The 21,889-nt window shown below is 40.1% G+C and overlaps 1 protein-coding gene across 1 annotated transcript in view; it reads left to right on the top strand.

Moving 5' to 3' along the window:
• The window catches only part of ITIH5 (inter-alpha-trypsin inhibitor heavy chain 5), a 106,256-nt gene that overhangs the window by 21,257 nt on the left and 63,110 nt on the right, over window positions 1-21,889 (top strand). Inside the window, 3 exon segments of the mRNA NM_001131327.1 lie at window positions 6,763-6,926; window positions 7,946-8,047; window positions 11,305-11,555. Of these exon segments, the coding sequence (NP_001124799.1) occupies window positions 6,763-6,926; window positions 7,946-8,047; window positions 11,305-11,555 (517 nt within the window).

Here is a 21,889-nt window from a genome sequence, read left to right as displayed (position 1 = left end):
TTATCATTACCATCCCCAGCCTAATCCTCATAGCCTTTACTGAAATGTATGAAATGTTTTTAATGAGATCATTTAACAGAAACATTTGGTAAAGCTACATGTTGGAGTCTCTTTTTTAATCCTAATCACTTTGGAGGAGAGAGACAGATTTTATCCTGAAGAGACTAGATTTCCATAAAATGGTACTGTATAATCCAGCTTCTCAATTCAGACATAATTTCCTAAACCCAAAGGTTTTATTCCTCAGTTTTAGCTTTGCCTTAAATCTGTGGATCACAGATGTGGATGTAATTTCAGTGATTTATTCAAGCCCTTTTCACTTGCAGATGAAGAAATATATATTTTAAAGTTCAATTAGTTAAAGAGTCATTCTCAAGCTTGATCAGGCATTAGAATGACCTGAAGGGCTCGTTAAACCACAGCTTGCTGGGCCCACCATCTGAGTTTCTGATTCTGTGGATTTGGATGGAGTCTGAGAATCTCTAGCAAGTTTCCAGCTGATGGTGATGCTGCTGGTCCAGGGACCACACTTTGAGAAGTGGTACTTTGAAATAATTCCTTCTCAAACTAAACTGGAAGGTTTCTTTTCCTCTTTTAGGCAAAAGTCTTTCGACTATGCTCAGATTCTTTTTTTTAAACTTGTAATTACTTAAATGAACTGTAAATGTTTATCCCTTCTGTCTCTCTAAGAAAGATGCACATCCCCCTAACATTTTCGTTAAGCTGTTCCATTTGTCTTTGGCTTTTTTGAATTACCAAGACTGGAAGTTCTTGCACAGTCTGCTACAAAGATGAATGGCCCTGACACCTTTGCATGGAGTGCTTGCCCATTCTCTCCCCTTGCTCATGTGCTTGGCTCCAACCCTACAGCTACCTGTCTTGTGGGTGTTAGAGTCCATCTTCAGGTGTGCTTGATATATATACATATATATATATATATGATATATATGTGATATATATACACACACATATATATGTACATACATATGTACGTACATATATATGTACGTACATATATATATGTACGTACATATATATATATATATATATATTTTTTTTTTCTGTGACAGTGTCTTGCTCTGTCACCCAGGCTGAAGTGCAGTGGCACAATCTTGGCTCACTGCAACATTTACCTCCCTGCTTCAAGCAATTCTCCTGCCTCAGCCACCTGAGTAGCCAGGACTACAGTCATGCACCACCACATGCAGCTAATTGCTGTATTTTTAGTAAAGACAAGGTTTCACCATGTTGGCCAGACTGGTCTTGAACTCCTGAACTCAGGTGATCTGTCCACCTTGGCCTCCCAAAGTGCTGGGACTACAGGTGTGAGCCACTGCGCCCAGCCAGTGCGCTTGATATTTATAGCCACTTCTCTAATATATCATAGAAAATGTCTCTCAAGCTTTTGGTGGTTTGCATGCAGATCGTGATTTGACACAAACATTTTGAGTGCTTCCAAGCGGACCTAATAGACATCTACAGAATTCTCCACCCCAAATCAACAGAATATACATTTTTTTCAGCACCACACCACACCTATTCTAAAATTGACCACATACTTGGAAGTAAAGCTCTCCTCAATAAATGTAAAAGAATAGAAATTATAACAAACTATCTCTCAGATCACAGTGCAATCAAGCTAGAACTCAGGATTAGGAATCTCACTCAAAACCGCTCAACTACATGGAAACTGAACAACCTGCTCCTGAATGACTACTGGGTACATAACGAAATGAAGGCAGAAATAAAGATGTTCTTTGAAACCAACGAGAACCAAGACACAACATACCAGAATCTCTGGGTTGCATTCAAAGCAGTGTGTAGAGGGAAATTTATAGCACTAAATGCCTGCAAGAGAAAGCAGGAAAGATCCAAAATTGACACCCTAACATCACAATTAAAAAAACTAGAAAAGCAAGAGCAAACACTTTCAAAAGCTAGCAGAAGGCAAGAAATAACTAAAATCAGAGCAGAACTGAAGGAAATAGAGACACAAAAAACCCTTCAAAAAATTAATGAATCCAGGAGCTGGTTTTTTGAAAGGATCAACAAAATTGATAGACCGCTAGCAAGATTAATAAAGAAAAAAAGAGAGAAGAATCAAATAGATGCAATAAAAAATGATAAAGGGGATATCACCACCGATCCCACAGAAATGCAAACTACCATCAGAGAATATTACAAACACCTCTACGCAAATAAACTAGAAAATCTAGAAGAAATGGATAAATTCCTCAACACATACACCCTCCCAAGAATAAACCAGGAAGAAGTTGAATCTCTGAATAGACCAATAACAGGAGCTGAAATTGTGGCAATAATCAATAGCTTACCAACCAAAATAAGTCCAGGACCAGATGGGTTCACAGCTGAATTCTACCAGAGGTACAAGGAGGAACTGGTACCATTCCTTCTGAAACTATTCCAATCAATAGAAAAAGAGGGAATCCTCCCTAACTCATTTTATGAGGCCAGCATCATCCTGATACCAAAGCCTGGCAGAGACACAACAAAAAAAGAGAATTTTAGACCAATATCCTTGATGAACATTGATGCAAAAATCCTCAATAAAATACTGGCAAACCGAATCCAGCAGCACATCAAAAACCATGATCAAGTGGGCTTCATCCCTGGGATGCAAGGCTGGTTCAATATACGCAAATTAATAAATGTAATCCAGCATATAAACAGAAGCAAAGACAAAAACCACATGATTATCTCAATAGATGCAGAAAAGGCCTTTGACAAAATTCAACAACCCTTCATGCTAAAAACTCTCAATAAATTAGGTATTGATGGGACGTATCTCAAAATAATGAGAGCTATCTATGACAAACCCACAGCCAATATCATACTGAATGGGCAAAAACTGGAAGCATTCCCTTTGAAAACTGGCACAAGACAGGGATGCCCTCTCTCACCACTTCTATTCAACATAGTGTTGGAAGTTCTGGCCAGGGCAATTAGGCAGGAGAAGGAAATCAAGGGTATTCAATTAGGAAAAGAGGAAGTCAAATTGTCCCTGTTTGCAGATGACATGATTGTATATCTAGAAAACCCCATTGTCTCAGCCCAAAATCTCCTTAAGCTGATAAGCAACTTCAGCAAAGTCTCAGGATACAAAATCAATGTACAAAAATCACAAGCATTCTTATACATCAACAACAGACAAACAGAGAGCCAAATCATGAGTGAACTCCCATTCACAATTGCTTCAAAGAGAATAAAATACCTAGGAATCCAACTTACAAGGGATGTGAAGGACCTCTTCAAGGAGAACTACAAACCACTGCTCAAGGAAATAAAAGAGGATACAAACAAATGGAAGAACATTCCATGCTCATGGGTAGGAAGAATCAATATCGTGAAAATGGCCATCCTTCCCAAGGTAATTTACAGATTCAATGCCATCCCCATCAAGCTACCAATGACTTTCTTCACAGAATTGGAAAAAACTACTTTAAAGTTCATATGGAACCAAAAAAGAGCCCGCATCGCCAAGTCAATCCTAAGCCAAAAGAACAAAGCTGGAGGCATCACACTACCTGACTTCAAACTATACTACAAGACTACAGTAACCAAAACAGCATGGTACTGTTACCAAAACAGAGATATAGATCAATGGAACAGAACAGAGCCGTCAGAAATAATGCCACATATCTACAACTATCTGATCTTTGAGAAACCTGACAAAAACAAGAAATGGGGAAAGGATTCCCTATTTAATAAATGGTGCTGGGAAAACTGGCTAGCCATATGTAGAAAGCTGAAACTGGATCCCTTCCTTACACCTTATACAAAAATCAATTCAAGATGGATTAAAGACTTAAATGTTAGACCTAAAACCATTAAAACCCTAGAAGAAAACCTAGGCATTACCATTCAGGACATAGGCATGGGCAAGGACTTCATGTCTAAAATACCAAAAGCAATGGCAACAAAAGCCAAAATTGACAAATGGGATCTAATTAAACTAAAGAGCTTCTGCACAGCAAAGGAAACTACCATCAGAGTGAACAGGCAACCTACAAAATGGGAGAAAATTTTTGCAACCTACTTATCTGACAAAGGGCTAATATCCAGAATCTACAATGAACTCCAACAAATTTACAAGAAAAAAACAAACAACCCCATCAAAAAGTGGGTGAAGGACATGAACAGACACTTCTCAAAAGAAGACATTTATGCAGCCAAAAGCACATGAAAAAATGCTCACCATCACTGGCCATCAGAGAAATGCAAATCAAAACCACAATCAGATACCATCTCACACCAGTTAGAATGGAAATCATTAAAAAGTCAGGAAACAACAGGTGCTGGAGAGGATGTGGAGAAATAGGAACACTTTTACACTGTTGGTGGGACTGTAAACTAGTTCAACCCTTGTGGAAGTCAGTGTGGCGATTCCTCAGGGATCTAGAACTAGAAATTCCATTCGACCCAGCCATCCCATTACTGGGTATATGCCCAAAGGACTATAAATCATGCTGCTATAAAGACACATGCACATGTATGTTTATTGCGGCATTATTCACAATAGCAAAGACTTGCAACCAACCCAAATGTCCAACAATGATAGACTGGATTAAGAAAATGTGGCACATATACACCATGGAATACTATGCAGCCATAAAAAATGATGAGTTCATGTCCTTTGTAGGGACATGGATGAAGTTGGAAATCATCATTCTCAGTAAACTATCACAAGAACAAAAAACCAAACACCGCATATTCTCACTCATAGGTGGGAATTGAACAATGAGAACACATGGACACAGGAAGGGGAACATCACACTTCGGGGACTGTTGTGGGGTGGGGGTAGGGGGGAGGGATAGCATTGGGAGATATACCTAATGCTAGATGACGAGTTAGTGGGTGCAGCGCACCAGCATGGCACATGTATACATATGTAACTTACCTGCACATTGCGCACATGTACCATAAAACCTAAAGTATAATAATAATAATAATTTAAAAAAAACATTTTGAGTGCTTATTTGTTTAAATAGAATAACACTCTGTAGTAACCTTTTTGAAGCAAGGTTTGTGATGACCTTTGCATGTTCATGGCAGGAATATGTCTTTGATAGCAATAGGTCACAACCTTATATCTGTTTTGAAAACAGGCCTAGGGCTGTAAATAAATTAATAAAGCAGATGAGGGTTGAAATAAACATTGCCCAGCTAGGTGACAGTTCCTTAAGGAAAGAGTAGAATCTTATCAGAGTAAGCCAGTTGCATTCAACTTGTTTTGAGAGCTTTTGTGTGCCCAGGCCAGGATAGGGATTGAACACACAGTGATGAGTAGTACGTGTCTACAGAGGGCAGCCAGACAGTCTTGCATAATAGTGGCCAGTGCAGACTTTGAAGTAAGTGGAATTGGGTTCAAGTTCCACATCCATTACTTGCTGGCATGGACCAATATATGCCCTCACTAAGCTTGACTTCCCTCCATCTATGAAATGGGAATAAAACACCTACTGAATATGTCTTCAAAGACCGTCATGGGGTAATGTCTTGTTTTAGCTTGCTCGGGCTTCCATAACAAAATTCTATAGACCATGTGGCTTAAACAGCATACATTTATTTTCTCATAGTTGTAGAGGCTGGAATTCCAAGACCCAGGTTCTGCGGGGTTAGGTTTTTGATGAGGGCTCTTGTCCTGGCTTGCAGACAGCTGCCTTCTCAATGTGTGCTCACGTGGTCTTTCTTGGTGCATGCACATGGAGAGAGAGAGATAGAGAGAGCTCTCTTATGTCTCCTCTCTTAAAGGCATTAATCCCATCATAGAGACCCCACCTTCATTACCTCATCTAAATCAATTTCCCCCAAAGGCACTCATCTCCAAATACTGCCTTCCCCCCAACCCCACCACCTCCCATAGTAGGTTAGGGCTTCAACATGTGCATTCTAGGAGGACACAGCGCATAACATGCTTGTTAATTGCTTGGCCAGTTCCTGGAGTTAGATAACCACTCTGTTAGTAGTGGCTTGTGGCTTTCCTTACAAATGTTTTCTTCCTTCTTCAGGCCTCTGCTACCAGCTGTCACCAAATGTAGCTCTGTTGTGAGGACTAGAAAAAATCCTGAAGAGTTTTAACAGGCTTTTACATTTGCATCTTCTAGTTACTGCTCTTATCAGAGTCTTTTGGGAGAAATTTAATTAGCAGAGACTTAGGCGTTCCTTTTTCTGGGTTCTAAATTCTCCAGATACTCTGCTGAGTTCAGTATTGATTCCTATTTCACAGTAATGTGCCTGTAATTCAGATAGGGAAGCTCTGGTGTATCGTTTCTCTAAGTGGACATTGAAAGTAATTTTAAAATACGAGATTTTTGTTAGTCATGTTCCGGTTTTTGGAACATTTCGGTAGTCCTGTAAATGTGATATAAAAGTGATAACAGGAGAGTATTATATACAGCACATACTTTACTTCTAAAATTCCAATAATTGATTGAACTATTTAAGGAATGTGTATTTTCTGCTAAATTGGACGTCTTCACTGTGTTCACTTGTTAAAGTCAGGTTAAAAGATTTGCTTGTGTGTTATTAATTGTTTATGCAAAACAACCAAGGTTGTTTTACAAAGGAAGGGAGTTAAAAATGGGGAAATCAGGACAAGATGAAGAAAGGAGATGGGAATCACATACCAAAGGCTCCCAAACTGAAGATTATTTCCCTTGTGGAAAAAAAAAAAGACGTTCCGCTACCACCAAAATGCTTTCATGCATCACCGATAATACTGTGTGTTTTCATTCCTACAGAAAACCAAACCTTTGATGACAGAATTCTCAGTGAAGTCTACCATCATTTCCCGTTATGCCTTCACTACGGTTTCCTGCAGAATGCTGAACAGAGCTTCTGAGGACCAGGACGTTGAGTTCCAGATGCAGATTCCGGCTGCAGCTTTCATCACCAACTTCACTATGTAGGTGACAGGCTGGTCAGGGATGAAGATTTCTGTGTGGGGTGGTCCAGTTGAGCCTGAGATGATGTGAGGTCCACAGCCTTGTGACTGTGAGGATTTATATTCTGGTAGGTGGTATATGGATCAGAAGGTCAATTCTTTTGTTCAAATTCATTGGTTGTTTCATTCATTCATTCATTCCTTTTCTTCTTCTCTTTTTCCCTCCCTCCTTCCCTCCCTTCCTTACTTCCTTCCTTCTCTTTCCCTCCCTCCTTCTCTCTCTCCCTTCCTTCTATTTTCTCTTTTTTCATTCAATTTTTTTCTTCCTTTCTGTCTTTCCTCTTTCTTTCTTTCCTTCCTCCCCTCCAACAAATGAATGACCTTTATGGGCCAAGTTACTCTTCATGAAAACTGGTGCACTTCTCTGAGAAAGACAGCGTCACTCTGCTGCACAAATTCCAGTAGGGAGAAACAGTCAATAGATAAATGAACAAAGAATAAATGAGATGAATTTCAGACAGTTGCAAATATGATAAAGATGGCAAGTCAGACCAAGAGGGCCTTCTTCAGTTAGGGAGATATGGGAAGAGCTTTCAGGAGGCTCTTCTTCCTCCATGGTGAAATTGAGGGCTGAAAGACAAGGCAGTGTAGAACCTTTGATATACTAGATTGGATATCTTTTCTCCTTTTCTGAGCCAAGAAGTAAAGATATGTAAAACGGGGTAGGTGTTGGGTTTAATTTTTGGCCCAGGTCAGATGTAAGTTGGTGAATCTTCATGGTAGTGTGAGCGGATCTTGTGATTTTTCTCCTGGAGAATCACAGAGGCACCATGGGTTGGGTCTTGCTATTTGGACCTGTTGAAAATTGTCCTAGAATAAAATGAATGATTCAAAGGTAGTGCCCTAGTCTGGAATGCATTCTTTCTACACATCCAAGAGGCAAATAAAAATATTTCCTGGGGTTGTCATGGTTATAAGATCCATGTCTGAATTTGTCTTGGAACTGCAAGCTGGTAGCACAACTGTCTCTTGTGTTTCAGGCTTATTGGAGAGAAGGTGTATCAGGGAGAAATTACAGAGAGAGAAAAGAAGAGTGGTGATAGGGTAAAAGAGAAAAGGAATAAAACCACAGAAGAAAATGGGTAAGTATTGGTTAATTAAGGAATTAAAAACTCATTTTAGCGAAGTGCCACATTTTCTATGCCTTTGCCTACTCCTCTTGTTGTCTTCCTTTCCTCCAAATACTTTTCTCTTTCTTTTTTATCAAAATATAAATACATCTAGTGAATAATATAGTAGATAAGTGTTTGTAATAAAAAAGAAAATTTTACCATACTTATCCCTCATTCTCACTTCCCACACATATCCTCTTCTAATATTTCTATATGTAGTTTGTAGTTTTCCTTTTTTTTTGGAATGAGATTTCACTCTTTGCCCAGGCTGGAGTGCAGTGGTTCAATCATAGCTCACTGCAGCCTCAACCTCCTGGACTCAAGCGATCCTCCCACCTCAGCCTCCCAAGTAGCTGGGATTACAGGTGTGCACCACCACACCCAGCTAATTTTTATTTTTATGTTTTTTGTGGAGATGGGGTCTTGCTACATTGCCCAGGCTGATCTCAAACTTCGGGGCTCAAGCAGTCCTCCCACTTCAGCCTCTCAAAGTACTGGGATTACAGGTGTGAGCCACTATGCCTGGCCTGTACATAGTTTTTTTTTTTTTTTTTTTTTTGTAGTTACCCCCAACTCTAAATATTATGATAGTCATACTTCAAAAATTTTTTTTTATAAAAATAAGAAATTATCTGCTGACTCTTTGCTATGAAGAAATGGTATATAGCAAATTAACAATACTCCTACTTTTACTCTGCATTCGAATTTTTATATTATTATTTTATTTCTTCTTCCATCAATCCAACAGTGTTTAGACTATCTTGGACTATCCCTACTATCTTAAATGATTATATTCCCTCTCCTAACCTCCACTGTCTCTCTCCTTTCTCATTTCACGATGTTACCTAATCATTGTTTGAGTTATTAGCACCTTAATTCTGACTTGTAATATTTTTATTCTTTCTTTTGTTTATAAATTGAATCTAAACATTGAAACCAATACATAGCAATTGCTTTTTAATGACTATAGAAATAACATGAACTGCACCCAGAGCCACCTAGTACACTAAGATTATTTTTTCCTCTCCACCAGCCCAATGTGTAGGCCTTCATCCCCTTGGCAGAAAAATGATCTTTGTATCTAGATAAAATGGTGTGAACCTGGTAACCCGGTTTTCCTCATGAATAAAAAGACATCATTTTGAGAAATTTAGTTCTCTAAAATTATAGACTGCCAGAAACTTTGCTGTTGGAAATTTTATTAGTGACAAGGGAATGCCTCACTCTTGTCTGGAGGACATGAGCCGTGGGTTCACTTTGATACAGAAAAGCAACCAGGGTCCGGAGCTTCAGATAAGGGATTTTCAAAGGCACAAAATTCCGTGTTTATCTTAATGTCATAGTTTCTAAAGACACAGAGAATCTTTAGTCTGCTTGTCAGTCCAGGCTGAGATGATGGTTTTACACACAGCCTTTGCTTTGAGCCTGTCCGAACACTGCTCTATTTAAATTTAACCTATACTCCATCCTTCCCCTAATTCTATAAAAACCCTGTCTCTTTCTTTGTTTGATGAGTTGCCTCATCGTGCCTCTGGTATGTGATCTAACTTACTGCGGCAAGTTATTAAAACCTAACTCTGTTAGACTATAGATTTATCCCAAGTGGTCTTTATCACAATTGTTCAGAGTCACACTACAGATTAGTTTAGTTGAATCATGACATATGTTTCTGTTTTTCCTGGAGTTTCTAATTGCTTTTCTTTTTTCTTATGATATAAAATGACATAACATCTAGCGAGACACATAGCCATTATTTAAAATATGTTATGATTTAACAGAACAAAATGAACAGCTATGAACAAGTTTCTGCAAGCAGTGACATCCTTATCACTCCTGATATCTGGTCAACAGCAGCTGAAAGACATCACTGATTGGGAGACATTCTGATTTCAGAGCTATTAAAACATGGATGTCTTTATATCTGTGAAATACTTTCATTGCTTTTCAGCCTTGATGCAAAACTTTTACCCTGGTATCTCTTTTCATTTTCTTCTGGGTTGGCTTTTTTATTTTGTGTATTCCACATTTTCTTCTTTCTTGGCTTTCACCTTTATTTTGCAGAAGTTATATTCTGAAGTAACTTTCTCAGAATGGGTGCATGAGAAGTAAACTTTCTGAGATCTTAATTAATATTTTGGCTGTGTATGACTTTAAGGCCAAAATACTTTTCCTTTTGAACTTTGAGGCATTGCTCCAATGTCTTATAACATCCAGTATTATTGATGATACATCTAATGGGACCAGATAACATCCTTTTTACGTTTTCTCCATGTGATGTTCTGAAGTTTTACAATGGTGGGTTTTGGTGTCAGTCTCTTTTCATTCATTCTGCTCAGTGCTCGAATTTTTCCATTTCAATACTTGTGTCTCTTTCCAGTTCTGGGAAGGAGGAGTATAGAAAGCCTATCAGCTTAATCATTCATTCACATTGGACTTGGAATTATCCTGTCTATACTGGGTCTCCCTTTTCCCTTCCATCTTGTGGTGTCCTGAATTCAGAGCCTGCACTCTCTCTGATTCTGCCATACAGTTGGGTTCTCTCCTTTGCTGCAGCCCTTTGCTGCATGTTCTGAGCTATAAAATTCTTGCTCTACTGAACACCCCAAGCCTTCTGGAAACTTCTTGAAATGTCTTACCTACTAATGGTTGCCACTCCCACTTATTCCTCTGGTGATCAGTCTGCCATTTTGAATAAGAGAAACCTCACTCCAAGTACTGAAAGCATCTGGAGTGTATTTTTATCAGCTTTGGAGTCCTTTATTCCCTACCTTTCCTGCTAAACATATCCACCAAACTTTACCAAGATGTGAAAACCTAGTATGTTAGCTATTTTAAAGTTATGTAAAATGCCAAGATTCATTGGCCATCCTTGTAAACGGAGAGCACAATTCACAGCTTCACTCCAAAGCTCTCTCTTCTAGCAGTTCACCTACTCAACGTCCTTTCCCATTGCTCCCTTGGGCCTGTCTCAGGGAGAAGTAGGACAGTATTCTTAGAATACTCTCCTGGTCGGTATTGTTTGACCCTTCGTGACCTACCTCTAGCACGGGGTTTCACTTCTTCTAATACTAATTTTTATTTTTCCTTTGTCAGGACCCACACTCACACCCATGGGTCTCCCTGGCAGGCTGGTTGAGAGGGTATGGCTGGTGCCCTGTGGGGACTGAGGGGACCTGGCTCTATCCTCTTCTGAACCTCCCTGGGGTTCTTTTCCTTTTTCCTGACAGAGAGAAGGGGACTGAAATATTCAGAGCTTCTGCAGTGATTCCCAGCAAGGACAAAGCCGCCTTCTTCCTGAGTTATGAGGAGCTTCTGCAGAGGCGCCTGGGCAAGTACGAGCACAGCATCAGCGTGCGGCCCCAGCAGCTGTCCGGGAGGCTGAGCGTGGACGTGAATATCCTAGAAAGCGCGGGCATCGCATCCCTGGAGGTGCTGCCGCTTCGCAACAGCAGGCAGAGGGGCAGCGGGCGCGGGGAAGGTGAGTCCTGCGTGCTGGGTTCGCGGTGAAAACACCCAGCTGGTACTTGGCTTCGGAGAAATCTACCAGAGATGGCACCCCTTCCCTTCAGCAAAGCCTTTGCATTTTTGTAGGAACTGGAATGATAGCAATGAAGCTAAGACAGAACCTGGCACTTTTTTTCTTTTATTTTTTTGAGACGAAGTCTCTCTGTCGCCCAGGCTGGAGTGCAGTGGCGAGATCTCGGCTCACTGCAACCTCTGCCTCCCAGGTTCAAGCGATTCTGCTGCCTCAGCCTCCTGAGTAGCTGGGATTACAGGCATGTGCCACCACGCCCGGCTAATTTTGTGTTTTTAGTCGAGACGGGGTTTCACCATTTTGGTCAGGCTGGTCTCGAACTCCTGACCTTGTGGTCCACCCGCCTCGGCCTCCCAGAGTGCTGGGATTACAGGTGTGAGCCACCGCACCCGGCCCATATTTTTTTTATTAAAGGCATGCTCTAATAGGAGATTAAAAATGTATGAGTTATTGATGTAGTAATACCACTTCTGGAAATCGATCCTAGGTAAAACATCTAACATATTGGGAATGTCATATGCACGAGCTCGTTTGATAATATTTGTGGTAGCAAAAACATTCCATCAGCCTAAAGATTCAATTATATGGAAGAGATTAGCAAATTACGATTATAAGAATTCAGCATGTGACAAAGAAGGAAAGGCAAACTGCATATGTACTATAATGTTAAATATGAAGCTAATAAAGTACTAGGAAGTTATAGAAAATAATCATTTTGTATTGGGGTATGACATTGTAGGGCCATTTTCTAAATATCTGTTTTTTAACATTCAGCAATATGTTATATTCTTTCTAAATTTAAATAATGAAAAATGCTTAGTATAGATGTAAAATACAGGCATCCTGATTCATTAGCAGAATCATTCTGATTTTTAAATTTTCTCAAATTCTGATTTTTAAAAAAGCTCTTCATTTATTGAAATGAAAAATTATAGTATAATCTAATTTTAATCACCATATTTTTTTTCTTTTTCTGGGAGGGGGCTTTCTGGTTTTCACAAAGTCTAAGAGAGTGACTTTTGTTACCATATGAATTTCAACTAATAGTATATATTAAATATTGACTTGTGTTGGGCTGTATACTTAATATACCAGTAAGCCTGGTCAGTGTTGAATCGGATGAGACAGGAATCTTCAAAAATTGCACCAGGACTGGAATTTTAAGATTTCAGGGAATTGTGACATTGAGGGTGGAGAAATGGTAAATGATGAGCAGAGAATGTGCAGAATCTGTATTCAGTGCCTGCGGCTGCACAATCATAGAGTGACCAAGGAAGGCTTCTTGGACCAGGATATTTAGGGATGAGATGGGCAGGAGAAGAGAGAGAGATGCCTCGACAAGTGGAATCAGAGAATGTTGATATTTAACATAATGCAAAAATAGCCAAGGCCTAGAGCTGGTCTATGGACGGGCAAACAGTGTGGAAAATACGCTTCCTCCCCCAGCATGCAGTTGAGTTAATGACTTTGTGAGAGGCCGTTCACTCTCACAGACTGAGCGTTTCCTGGCTCTGTGAGAGACCCAGGTCCTTTGTTATGTGTTGGACTCAAGTCCTTTGTTATGTGTTGACTCCAAACAATGAGCTTGACATTCTTAATCCAGATCTAGCTGGTATCTAGAAAAAGCAAAAATATTGTCAAGGTACCTGGTATTTAGAAATGGCATGAGATCCAATACACCATTCTTAGATCATGCAGGTGGTAGCTATATGGTTAATGGATTTTATTCAGTTGTTAATTGTAACCTTGTAAAAAATGCAAGGCTGTAAGACTTAGCTTGCACATGTGGGAAACAGGGGTAATAACTAGCTCATGGGTCATTGTGAAGTGCTCATGTATGTAAAGGGTTGGCTGCAGAATGAGAGCTTAAAAATTATTATTACTAGTTATCACATTATATTGACTTTTTTCTGTTGCAAAACTTATCTCCATAATAAGATCATCAGTGCCTTTGAAAGCAGGTCTGTTTCTGATTAACCTATGTCTCCTTAGCACTTAACACAATGCCTGTTAAACAGTGGGTAGCTAATTGAGTGCTTCGAACTACAGAAGAAAAGCAGGCCAGGGATGGTGGCTCACACCTGTAATCCCAGCACTTTGGGAGGCCAAGGTGGGAAGATCAGGAGTTCGAGACCAGCCTGGACAACATAGTAAGACCTTGTCTCTATGAAAAAAAATAGATAAATAAAGAAAAGCAAACACAAATAACTAAGAATGTTTTAAAATTTCATTTCTCTCTAACAGTACCTCGGAAGAAAATTTTCTCATGTGCAACTGTGGGAAAGAAGCATTTTCTCAGGGGGCAGAGTTGTCAGGATCTCATAAGGAGGATAGAGTATCTGTTAAGTGTGTCTGGGATGAGAACACATTCAGTAGCTGTGTCAGTAGAAGGATCAGAGGGGAGTCCTGTTGCAGTAATGAAATGTGTTTTGCCTAATTTTCAGAATCATAATGACTCTTCAGAGATGTGTACGTGTTGTGGGGTGTGTGTGTGTTTTGTTTGGAGGGAGTATGAATTATGACTGTTAGCTAAAAAAGTTGCTTACTGTTTATATTCGGGGCCTGTTAGTGTCTCAGAGGAATTTTTCCAAACAGTTGATCTCTTGGGATCTGTTTGTTTTTAAGGAAATTGTTTTCTTAGCTCCTTGTACCAAAGCAGATACTTTGCTGTCCAGAACATGAAGCTTTTACAAACATGTCCCAGAGCCAGGTGCAGTGGACGGATTCCCTTTTTGCTGCTCCCCACTCCCATCTTTCAGAGCTCAGCGGTTATTGTTCCTGCAAAATGGCAGCCTTAGCAGCTTGAAGCACAGGATGTTGTGATTTTGTCTGGACACCGCTGCATGTTTCCAGAAGAAATCCAGGCTAAAGATCAAACTGGAATTGGGCTTGCACCAAAACTATGATTGTGTGAATGAGGTCCAAGCCAATACATTCCGCTGATAGATCTGGCTGTGTTAAGAAATCTAACTTCTGGAATTTGTCTAAGTAAATCTCTCACCATGGACCATTTTCTTTTTCTTTTTCTTTATTTTATTTTTATTTTTATTTTTATTTATTTTTTTTTGAGACGGAGTCTTGCTCTGTCGCCCAGGCTGGAGTGCAGTGGCACGATCTGGGCTCACTGCAAGCTCCGCCTCCTGGTTCAAGCCATTCTCCTGCCTCAGCCTCCCGAGCAGCTGGGATTACAGGTGCCGGCCACCACGCCTGGCTAATTTTTTGTGTTTTTAGTAGAGACGGGGTTTCACTGTGTTAGCCAGGATGGTCTCGATCTCCTGACCTCGTGGTCCGCCCGCCTCGGCCTCCCAAAGTGCTGGGATTACAGGCGTGAGCCACCGTGCCCGGCCACCACGGACCCATTTTCATCTTTAGAGATGCAATTCTAGATGAGGATTACTACTGTGTGCTGGATACTAGACTAAGCACTTGCAGAGTGTATTATCTCAAGCAATTTTTATAACAACCCTCTTAGCTTTTTTTTTTCAATCCCCATTTTAATTATGAAAAAGCTAAGAAACCTTACTTACTTACTAAAACAGAGGTTCAGTAATATGGACAAGGTCTCATATTTAATTATGGATAGAAATAGAATTTAAACATAGGTGTATTTTATTCCAAGTTATACCCTTAACCACTGCACCATTTACCTCCTCATTAAATAGACTGTACATTACTGTGGGTGGAGTTCAAATTCCAACTCTCTTCCTAAATATAAAAATAAAAAGAGAGACTAAGAGCAATACAATCCACCTTTGCCTCAGTTTACTTTGTGGTGTATCAGGATTGAACCCACATCTGTTGAATTGTAAATTAATGGGATCTTTCCCAGTGTAAAAGGCAATCCTGTGAGATATATTTTGGAAGATGAAACATTATAATTTCTGTTTATTAAAATAGTTGACACAAGTACATGGTTCAAAATCTCAAGCATTACAAATTGGTATACAGTGAAATACAAGATTCCCTCTCTCTTCTGTCTCTCCGTTCTCCACTTCCCCAGTTCTTATCCTCTACAATATTCTCATGCTTTACAAGCTCAGTGGAACAGAGTATTTGAAATGAATGCTTTCCTGGAACATGCCTGGGATGTATGATTTCTGAAGGTATATTCTGACTGATATTCCAAGACAGGTATTCCCACTGTGTGATTGTTTTAAGGCTGGTTACTCTACTCTCTTTGTTAAACTCATAGACTTCCCACTGTCTCACTTATGGCACCTAAATTACTACCCTTGCCACAAGTCCAATACTTTTTTTGGCAGAAAATTTTCATTTATGACAAGATCCCCAATGACTAGGGGTAAAATAAAATGAGATAAATCAAGTGAGAAAAAGGATACCTTACTTATTTAATTATCCTTGTGATTTACATCGATGACTCTCAATCCTGACTATACTCTCTAGTAACCTAGAGGGGTTTAGAAAGAATTCCAGACAATCTACTCTACACAAGTCCTACCCTAGCCTAGACAAGTGAATTTGAATTTATTAGGGTGGGGCTATGGAGCTGTACTTTTGGGTGTGATATCCTATACATGTATATTAAAAACTTAAAAATCTATGAGTGATTAAAAAATTTTTAGTTATTTGTAAAGTTAAGAATAATGCTGATTATTTTTTCTGCCACTTGACAGGTGTGGCCGTATGATTTTCATGGTTTATCCTTTCTATTCCTTGCTTTTTAAAAAAGTTTTAGGGAAGTTTAATTTACATACCGTAACATTTACTCGTTTTAAATGTACAATTTAATGATTTTTAGTACATTGGCAGAGTTGTACAACCATTGTCACGGTCCAATTTTAGAACACTTCTACCACCTCAGAAGGATCCTTGTACCCATTTGCAGTCACATCATGTTCCTACCCCAGCCCCAGGCAACCACTGATCCACTCTCCATCCTTGTAGGCTTCAAACAGCTATATTTTTAAAAGCACTGCAGCTAATTCAGATGCTCAGTAAAGGTTCAGATCTATTCCCTTGGATTTTCCAGCAGACCTTAGGAATATTAACTATATCAAAATCTTGACCTACAGAAGCAGATTTTAAATTAAACAAGATTGGGCCAGGTGCAGTGGTTCATGCCTGTAATCCCAGTATTTTGGAAGGGCAAGGCGGGTGGATCACTTGAGGTCAGGAGTTCAAAACCAGCCTGGCCAACATGGTGAAACCCCATTTCTACTAAAAAAAAAAAAAAAAAAAAATACAAGAATTAGCTAGGCGTGGTGGCCCACGCCTGTAATCCCAGGTACTTGGGAGGCTGAGGCAGGAGAATTGCTTGAACCCAGGAGGCGGAGGCTGCAGTGAGCCGAGATTGTGCCATTGCACTCCAGCCTGGGTGACAGAGTCAGATTTGGTCTTACAAAAAAAAAAAAAAAAAAAAAATTAAATAAGGTTGTTTCTCAATTTCATGGGGTCCTCAGATTACTCTGACTTTAGATCCTTGTTAAAATGTATTTTGTTCCTCTTTTCCACCAACAAGTTTTCACTCTCAGATACAGGCCAACGTAGAATTATGTGGTTGGTGGAAACAACCTCTTCCCATCTCCTGCTTCTGCTCTTCCACATGGAGACCAGAGATGGAGAAATCTCGACAGGCAAGCTCAGTGGGCCAGTGCAGTCTTTGTAATACAGTCTTAAGCTTGTTAAATTAGGTATCTCATCTTCTTTTGGAGGAAAGCATGATTGTTCAGGACATTTGGGTGTCAAAAAAGAGCTTCTTAAAGGTACTTGAGTCCCTCTCTGGCTTTTTGGACTTGTGGGACTTGCCCTTCCCACAGTCCTCCTGTTCCAACTCCAACTCCACGTTGAGAGAAGAGGCTCCAAGTCTGGCTTAGCGTCAGCGTTCATCCCTGTGGTTTGACGGCTCCATTGCCAGTCTCAGTGGTTCCCAAACTTTGCTGCCCGTTAGAATCCACAGGGAGCTTTTATAAATCTGTTGCTTAAGCCTCACCCATGCCAATGAAATCAAATAGCTGCGGATGGAAACTAGGTGTCAGTATTTTTATTAAAAAGAGCCCCTTGTGATTGCAACGGGTAATAAAGTTTGAGGTCTAGACTGTGATGTCCTGTTTGCTAGTAATATTCCGCTTTAGTTCCTACCCCTTTGTTTTCTAAACTCTTTTTTTTTTTTTTCCTCGGCTGCTTGACCCCATTTCCAAGCTGCCACCTGGGGTTCCTGTGTAACCTCAATTCCTCATCTCTATCAAAACTGAGGGACTTACAAGACTTTGCGCTAACCTAACATAAAAGGAAATCTTAACTCTAGGAATGGGGAGACCTTTGTGACTGTTTTCATGTTTTCCTGCCATCTGGTTCATCACCGAGAAGTGTTTGGCACTTAAGAACACGAAAGAAAGAGATAGAGTATCAGGTTATGCTCTTAAAAAAATACATTCTAAAAAGACAACCTACAGAATAGGAGAAAATATTTGCAAATCATATATTTGTTAGGAGTCTAGTGTCCAGAATATACAAAGAATCCTTACAATTCAACCACAAAAGGATAAACAACCCAATTAAAATATGAGCAAAGGACTTGAACAGACGTCCTTCCAAAGAAGACATATGAATGGCCAAAAAGCATCAGAAAAGGTGCTCGACACAATTAGTCATTAGGAAAATGCAAACCAAAACCACTTCTCACACCCTAGGATGGGTATAATGGAACAAACAAAGGAAAGTTACAAGCATTGGGGAAGATGTGGAAAAATTAGGACCCTCGTACATTGCTGGTAGGAATGTAAAATGGAGCAGGAAAACATTTGAAGGTTCCTCAAAAAGTTAAAATGAGCAAGTTAAGAGATCTAGCAAGACCCAAGATCTGGCAAAATTTACCAGCGTAAGTCAAGAAAATGCTAAAACCTAATATCACTGTCATAACCAACAGTTATTTCCCCCTCAGTTCCTTCAACAAACACTTACTGAGCACCTATGCCAGGTGCATAGTAAATTGTACACTTAAAATGAGTAAATGTTATGGTGTGTAAATTAAACTTCCATAAAACTTTTTTTAAAAAGCAAGGAATAGAAAGAGTAAACCATGAAAGTCATACGACTACACCTGTTGAGTGGTGGAAAAAGTAGTCAGCATTATTCTTAACTTTACAAATAACTAAAATTTTAAAATTACTTATAGATTTTTAAGTTTTTAGTATACATTTATAGAACATCACACCCAAAAGTACAGCTCCCTAGCCGCCCCCAATAAATTCAAATTCACTTGTCTAGGGTAGGACTTGTCTAGAGTGGGTTGTCTGGAATTCTTTCTAAACCCTTCTAGGTTACTAGAGAGTGTAGTCAGGATTGACAGTCATTGATGTAAAGATGGAGCAAGTCCTCTCGGTATATATTCAAAATAACTGAAAGCAGGTACTTAAATACTTGTGCAGAAATGTCTACAGTAGCAGTATTCACAGTAGCCCCAAAGTGGAAACAACAAAAACGCTCCTGAACAGGTGAATGGAAAAACAAAATGTGGTATATGCGTACAATGGAATATTATCCAGGCATGAAAAGGAATGAAACACAGATACATGCTGCAACATGGACACATGCTACAACATGGATACATGCTACAACAGGGACACATGCTACAACATGGACACATGCAAAAACACAGATACATATGATAACATGGATGCATGCCACAACATGGACACATGCTACAACATGGATGCATGTTACAATATGGACACATGCTACAACAGGGACACATGCTACAACATGGACACACGCTGCAACATGGATACATGCTACAACACAGATACATGCTACAGCATGGACATATGTCACAACATGGATACATGCTACAACATGAACACATGCTACAACATGGACGCATGTGACAACCCGGACAACATGGACACATGGTACAACATGGATGCATTTGATAACACAGATACGTGGTACAACATGGACACATGCCACAACGCAGATACATGCTACAGCATGGACACATGTCACAACACGAACACATGGTACAACATGGACACATCCCACAACATGGATACATGCCATAACACGGATACATGGTATAACATGGACACATGCCACAACACAGATCCATGCTACAACATGGATACATGCTATGATACAGACACATGCTATAGCACGGATACATGCCACAACACGGATGCATGCTACAACGCGAAGGAGCCTCGAAAACATTATGCTAAGTGAAAGAAGCCAGACTGAAAAGGTCACATGTGTATGATTCCATTTAGCTGAAATGTCCAGAACACACAAATCCGTAAAGACACAGCAGATTGGTGGTTGCCTGGGGCTGGGAGGAGGGAGAAATGGAAAGTGGCTGCTGGATGGTTACAGAGTTTCCTCGGGGTGATGAAGATGTTTTGGAACTTAATAGAGGTGGTGTTTACACAACATTGTGGATGTACTAAATGCTATTTGTTTGTATACTTTAAAATGGTTAATTTTGGCTGGGCACGCTGGCTCAGGTCTGTAATCCCAGCACTTTAGAAGGCCGAGGTGGGTGGATAACTTGAGGCCAGGAGTTTGAGACTGGCCTGGCCAACATGGTGAAACCCCATCTCTACTAAAAATACAAAAATGAGCTGGGCTTGGTGGTGGGTGCCTGTAATCCCAGCTACTTGGGAGGCTGAGGCAGGAGAATTGCTTGAATGTGGGAGGCAGAGGTTGCAGTGAGCTGAGATTGCACCACTGCACTCCAGCCTGGGAGACAGAGCAGCGAAACTCTGTCTCAAAAAGAAAAAAAAAAGAAAGGTTAATTTCATGTTCTTTGAGATTCACCTTGACTTTTGTTAAAAATGAAAAAATTACATTCTAGGTTGTTAGAATCCCCCTCCCTCCACATGCCCTGGAAGCCGGTTTGCTGTGTTCTCTGGCAGTTATCTGTGGGTGCTTCACATGCGTGGGAAGGCAAATAACAGGACTGGGTACCATCCAATTTATGGCTTGCTTTTTAATCATATCACTCCTGTGTAAGTGTCCAATAAAATGTCAATCCTCAAATAATCCTAAGAACTGAGGAAGCGTCATTGGAAAGAAGAGAACCACTGGAAATACAGCTTTATGACCTTTTATTTGGAAGACCTGGTGGCTGACACTGCAGCTGTCTTTGAGGCCAGGCTACTGACCAGCCACACATCCCTCAAGGTCAAGTGCCCTCGATCAGAGACTAGCACAGCATCCTACATATCAGTTGATGCCCAAGAAGGGCTTGAATTGAATCTGTTTAATTATTATCACTTTTTTACTTTATTTTCTTATTTTTCTTTTACTTTAAGTTCTGGGATCCATGTGCAGAACGTGCAGGTTTGTTACGTAGGTATACATGTGCCACGGTGGTTTGCTGCACCCGTCAACCTGTCATCTAGGTTTTAAGCCCCGCATGCATTAGCTTTTGTCCTAATGCTTTCCCTCCCCTTGTGCACCACCCCCTGTTTTTGAAATTATTCTGATGTTTTTCTTTGCTCTGTGAGCATCATGATCTGCCTTTGCTGTGAAGGCTTCGGTTATCTTCATAGGTACTTAGTGTGGCACCTGACATAGAATGGGTGCTCAGTAGGTGTTTGTTGAAGGAACTGAGGGGAAGTAATTGTTGGTTATGACAGTGCTATCAGGTTTTCAGCACTTTCTTGGCTTATGTTGGTAAATTTTGCCAGATCTTGGGTCTAGCACTTATGTTGTTATGAAGCAGGGATTAAGAGACAAAAGTAATAACTAACTTTGGTTCCAGAAGACTCTGGTTACAGAAAATCTAGACAAATCCCCCTTAGCTAGGTTTTCCAGATGAGATATAAGATGCCCAGTTTCATTTGAATTCAGAGAAACAATATGTCCTGTGTGATATTTAGGACATGCTTGTACTAGGAAATTATTCATTGTTTATCCGAAATTCAAATGTAACCAGGCATTCTGTATCGTAATTTGCTAAACCGGGCAACTCTGCCTATTAAAGGGCTGCATTGTGACTGGTTGTAAAACCCCCAGTTCCAGGGTCCCGGCCTGGGTCCAGTCTCTCCTCTGCAGCTGGAAGGGCAGGACCCTATTTGGCCTCTCCGAAATCTCTGTACCTTTGCCAGGAAACAATCTGGTTGTTATGTGAGGGTTTCCAGCATTGTTCACACAGAAATTATTCAGGTATGAATCATTTGGCCCCATAGTTGGTTGTGTTTTGATTTCTAATCCAATATGAAAATCCGTGTTATCTTGCTTGTTTTGACGTTGGCTGTGGCTCGGTCAACCCAAGAGTGTGGCACAGAGGCTTTGGCTTTTCTCTGTAGCTCAATACCGGT

This window comes from Pongo abelii, chromosome 8 (assembly GCF_028885655.2).
Source record: "Pongo abelii isolate AG06213 chromosome 8, NHGRI_mPonAbe1-v2.0_pri, whole genome shotgun sequence".
NCBI lineage: Eukaryota > Metazoa > Chordata > Mammalia > Primates > Hominidae > Pongo > Pongo abelii.
Note: the sequence above shows the minus strand (reverse complement) of the source record. Positions and strands in the feature narration are given on the sequence as shown.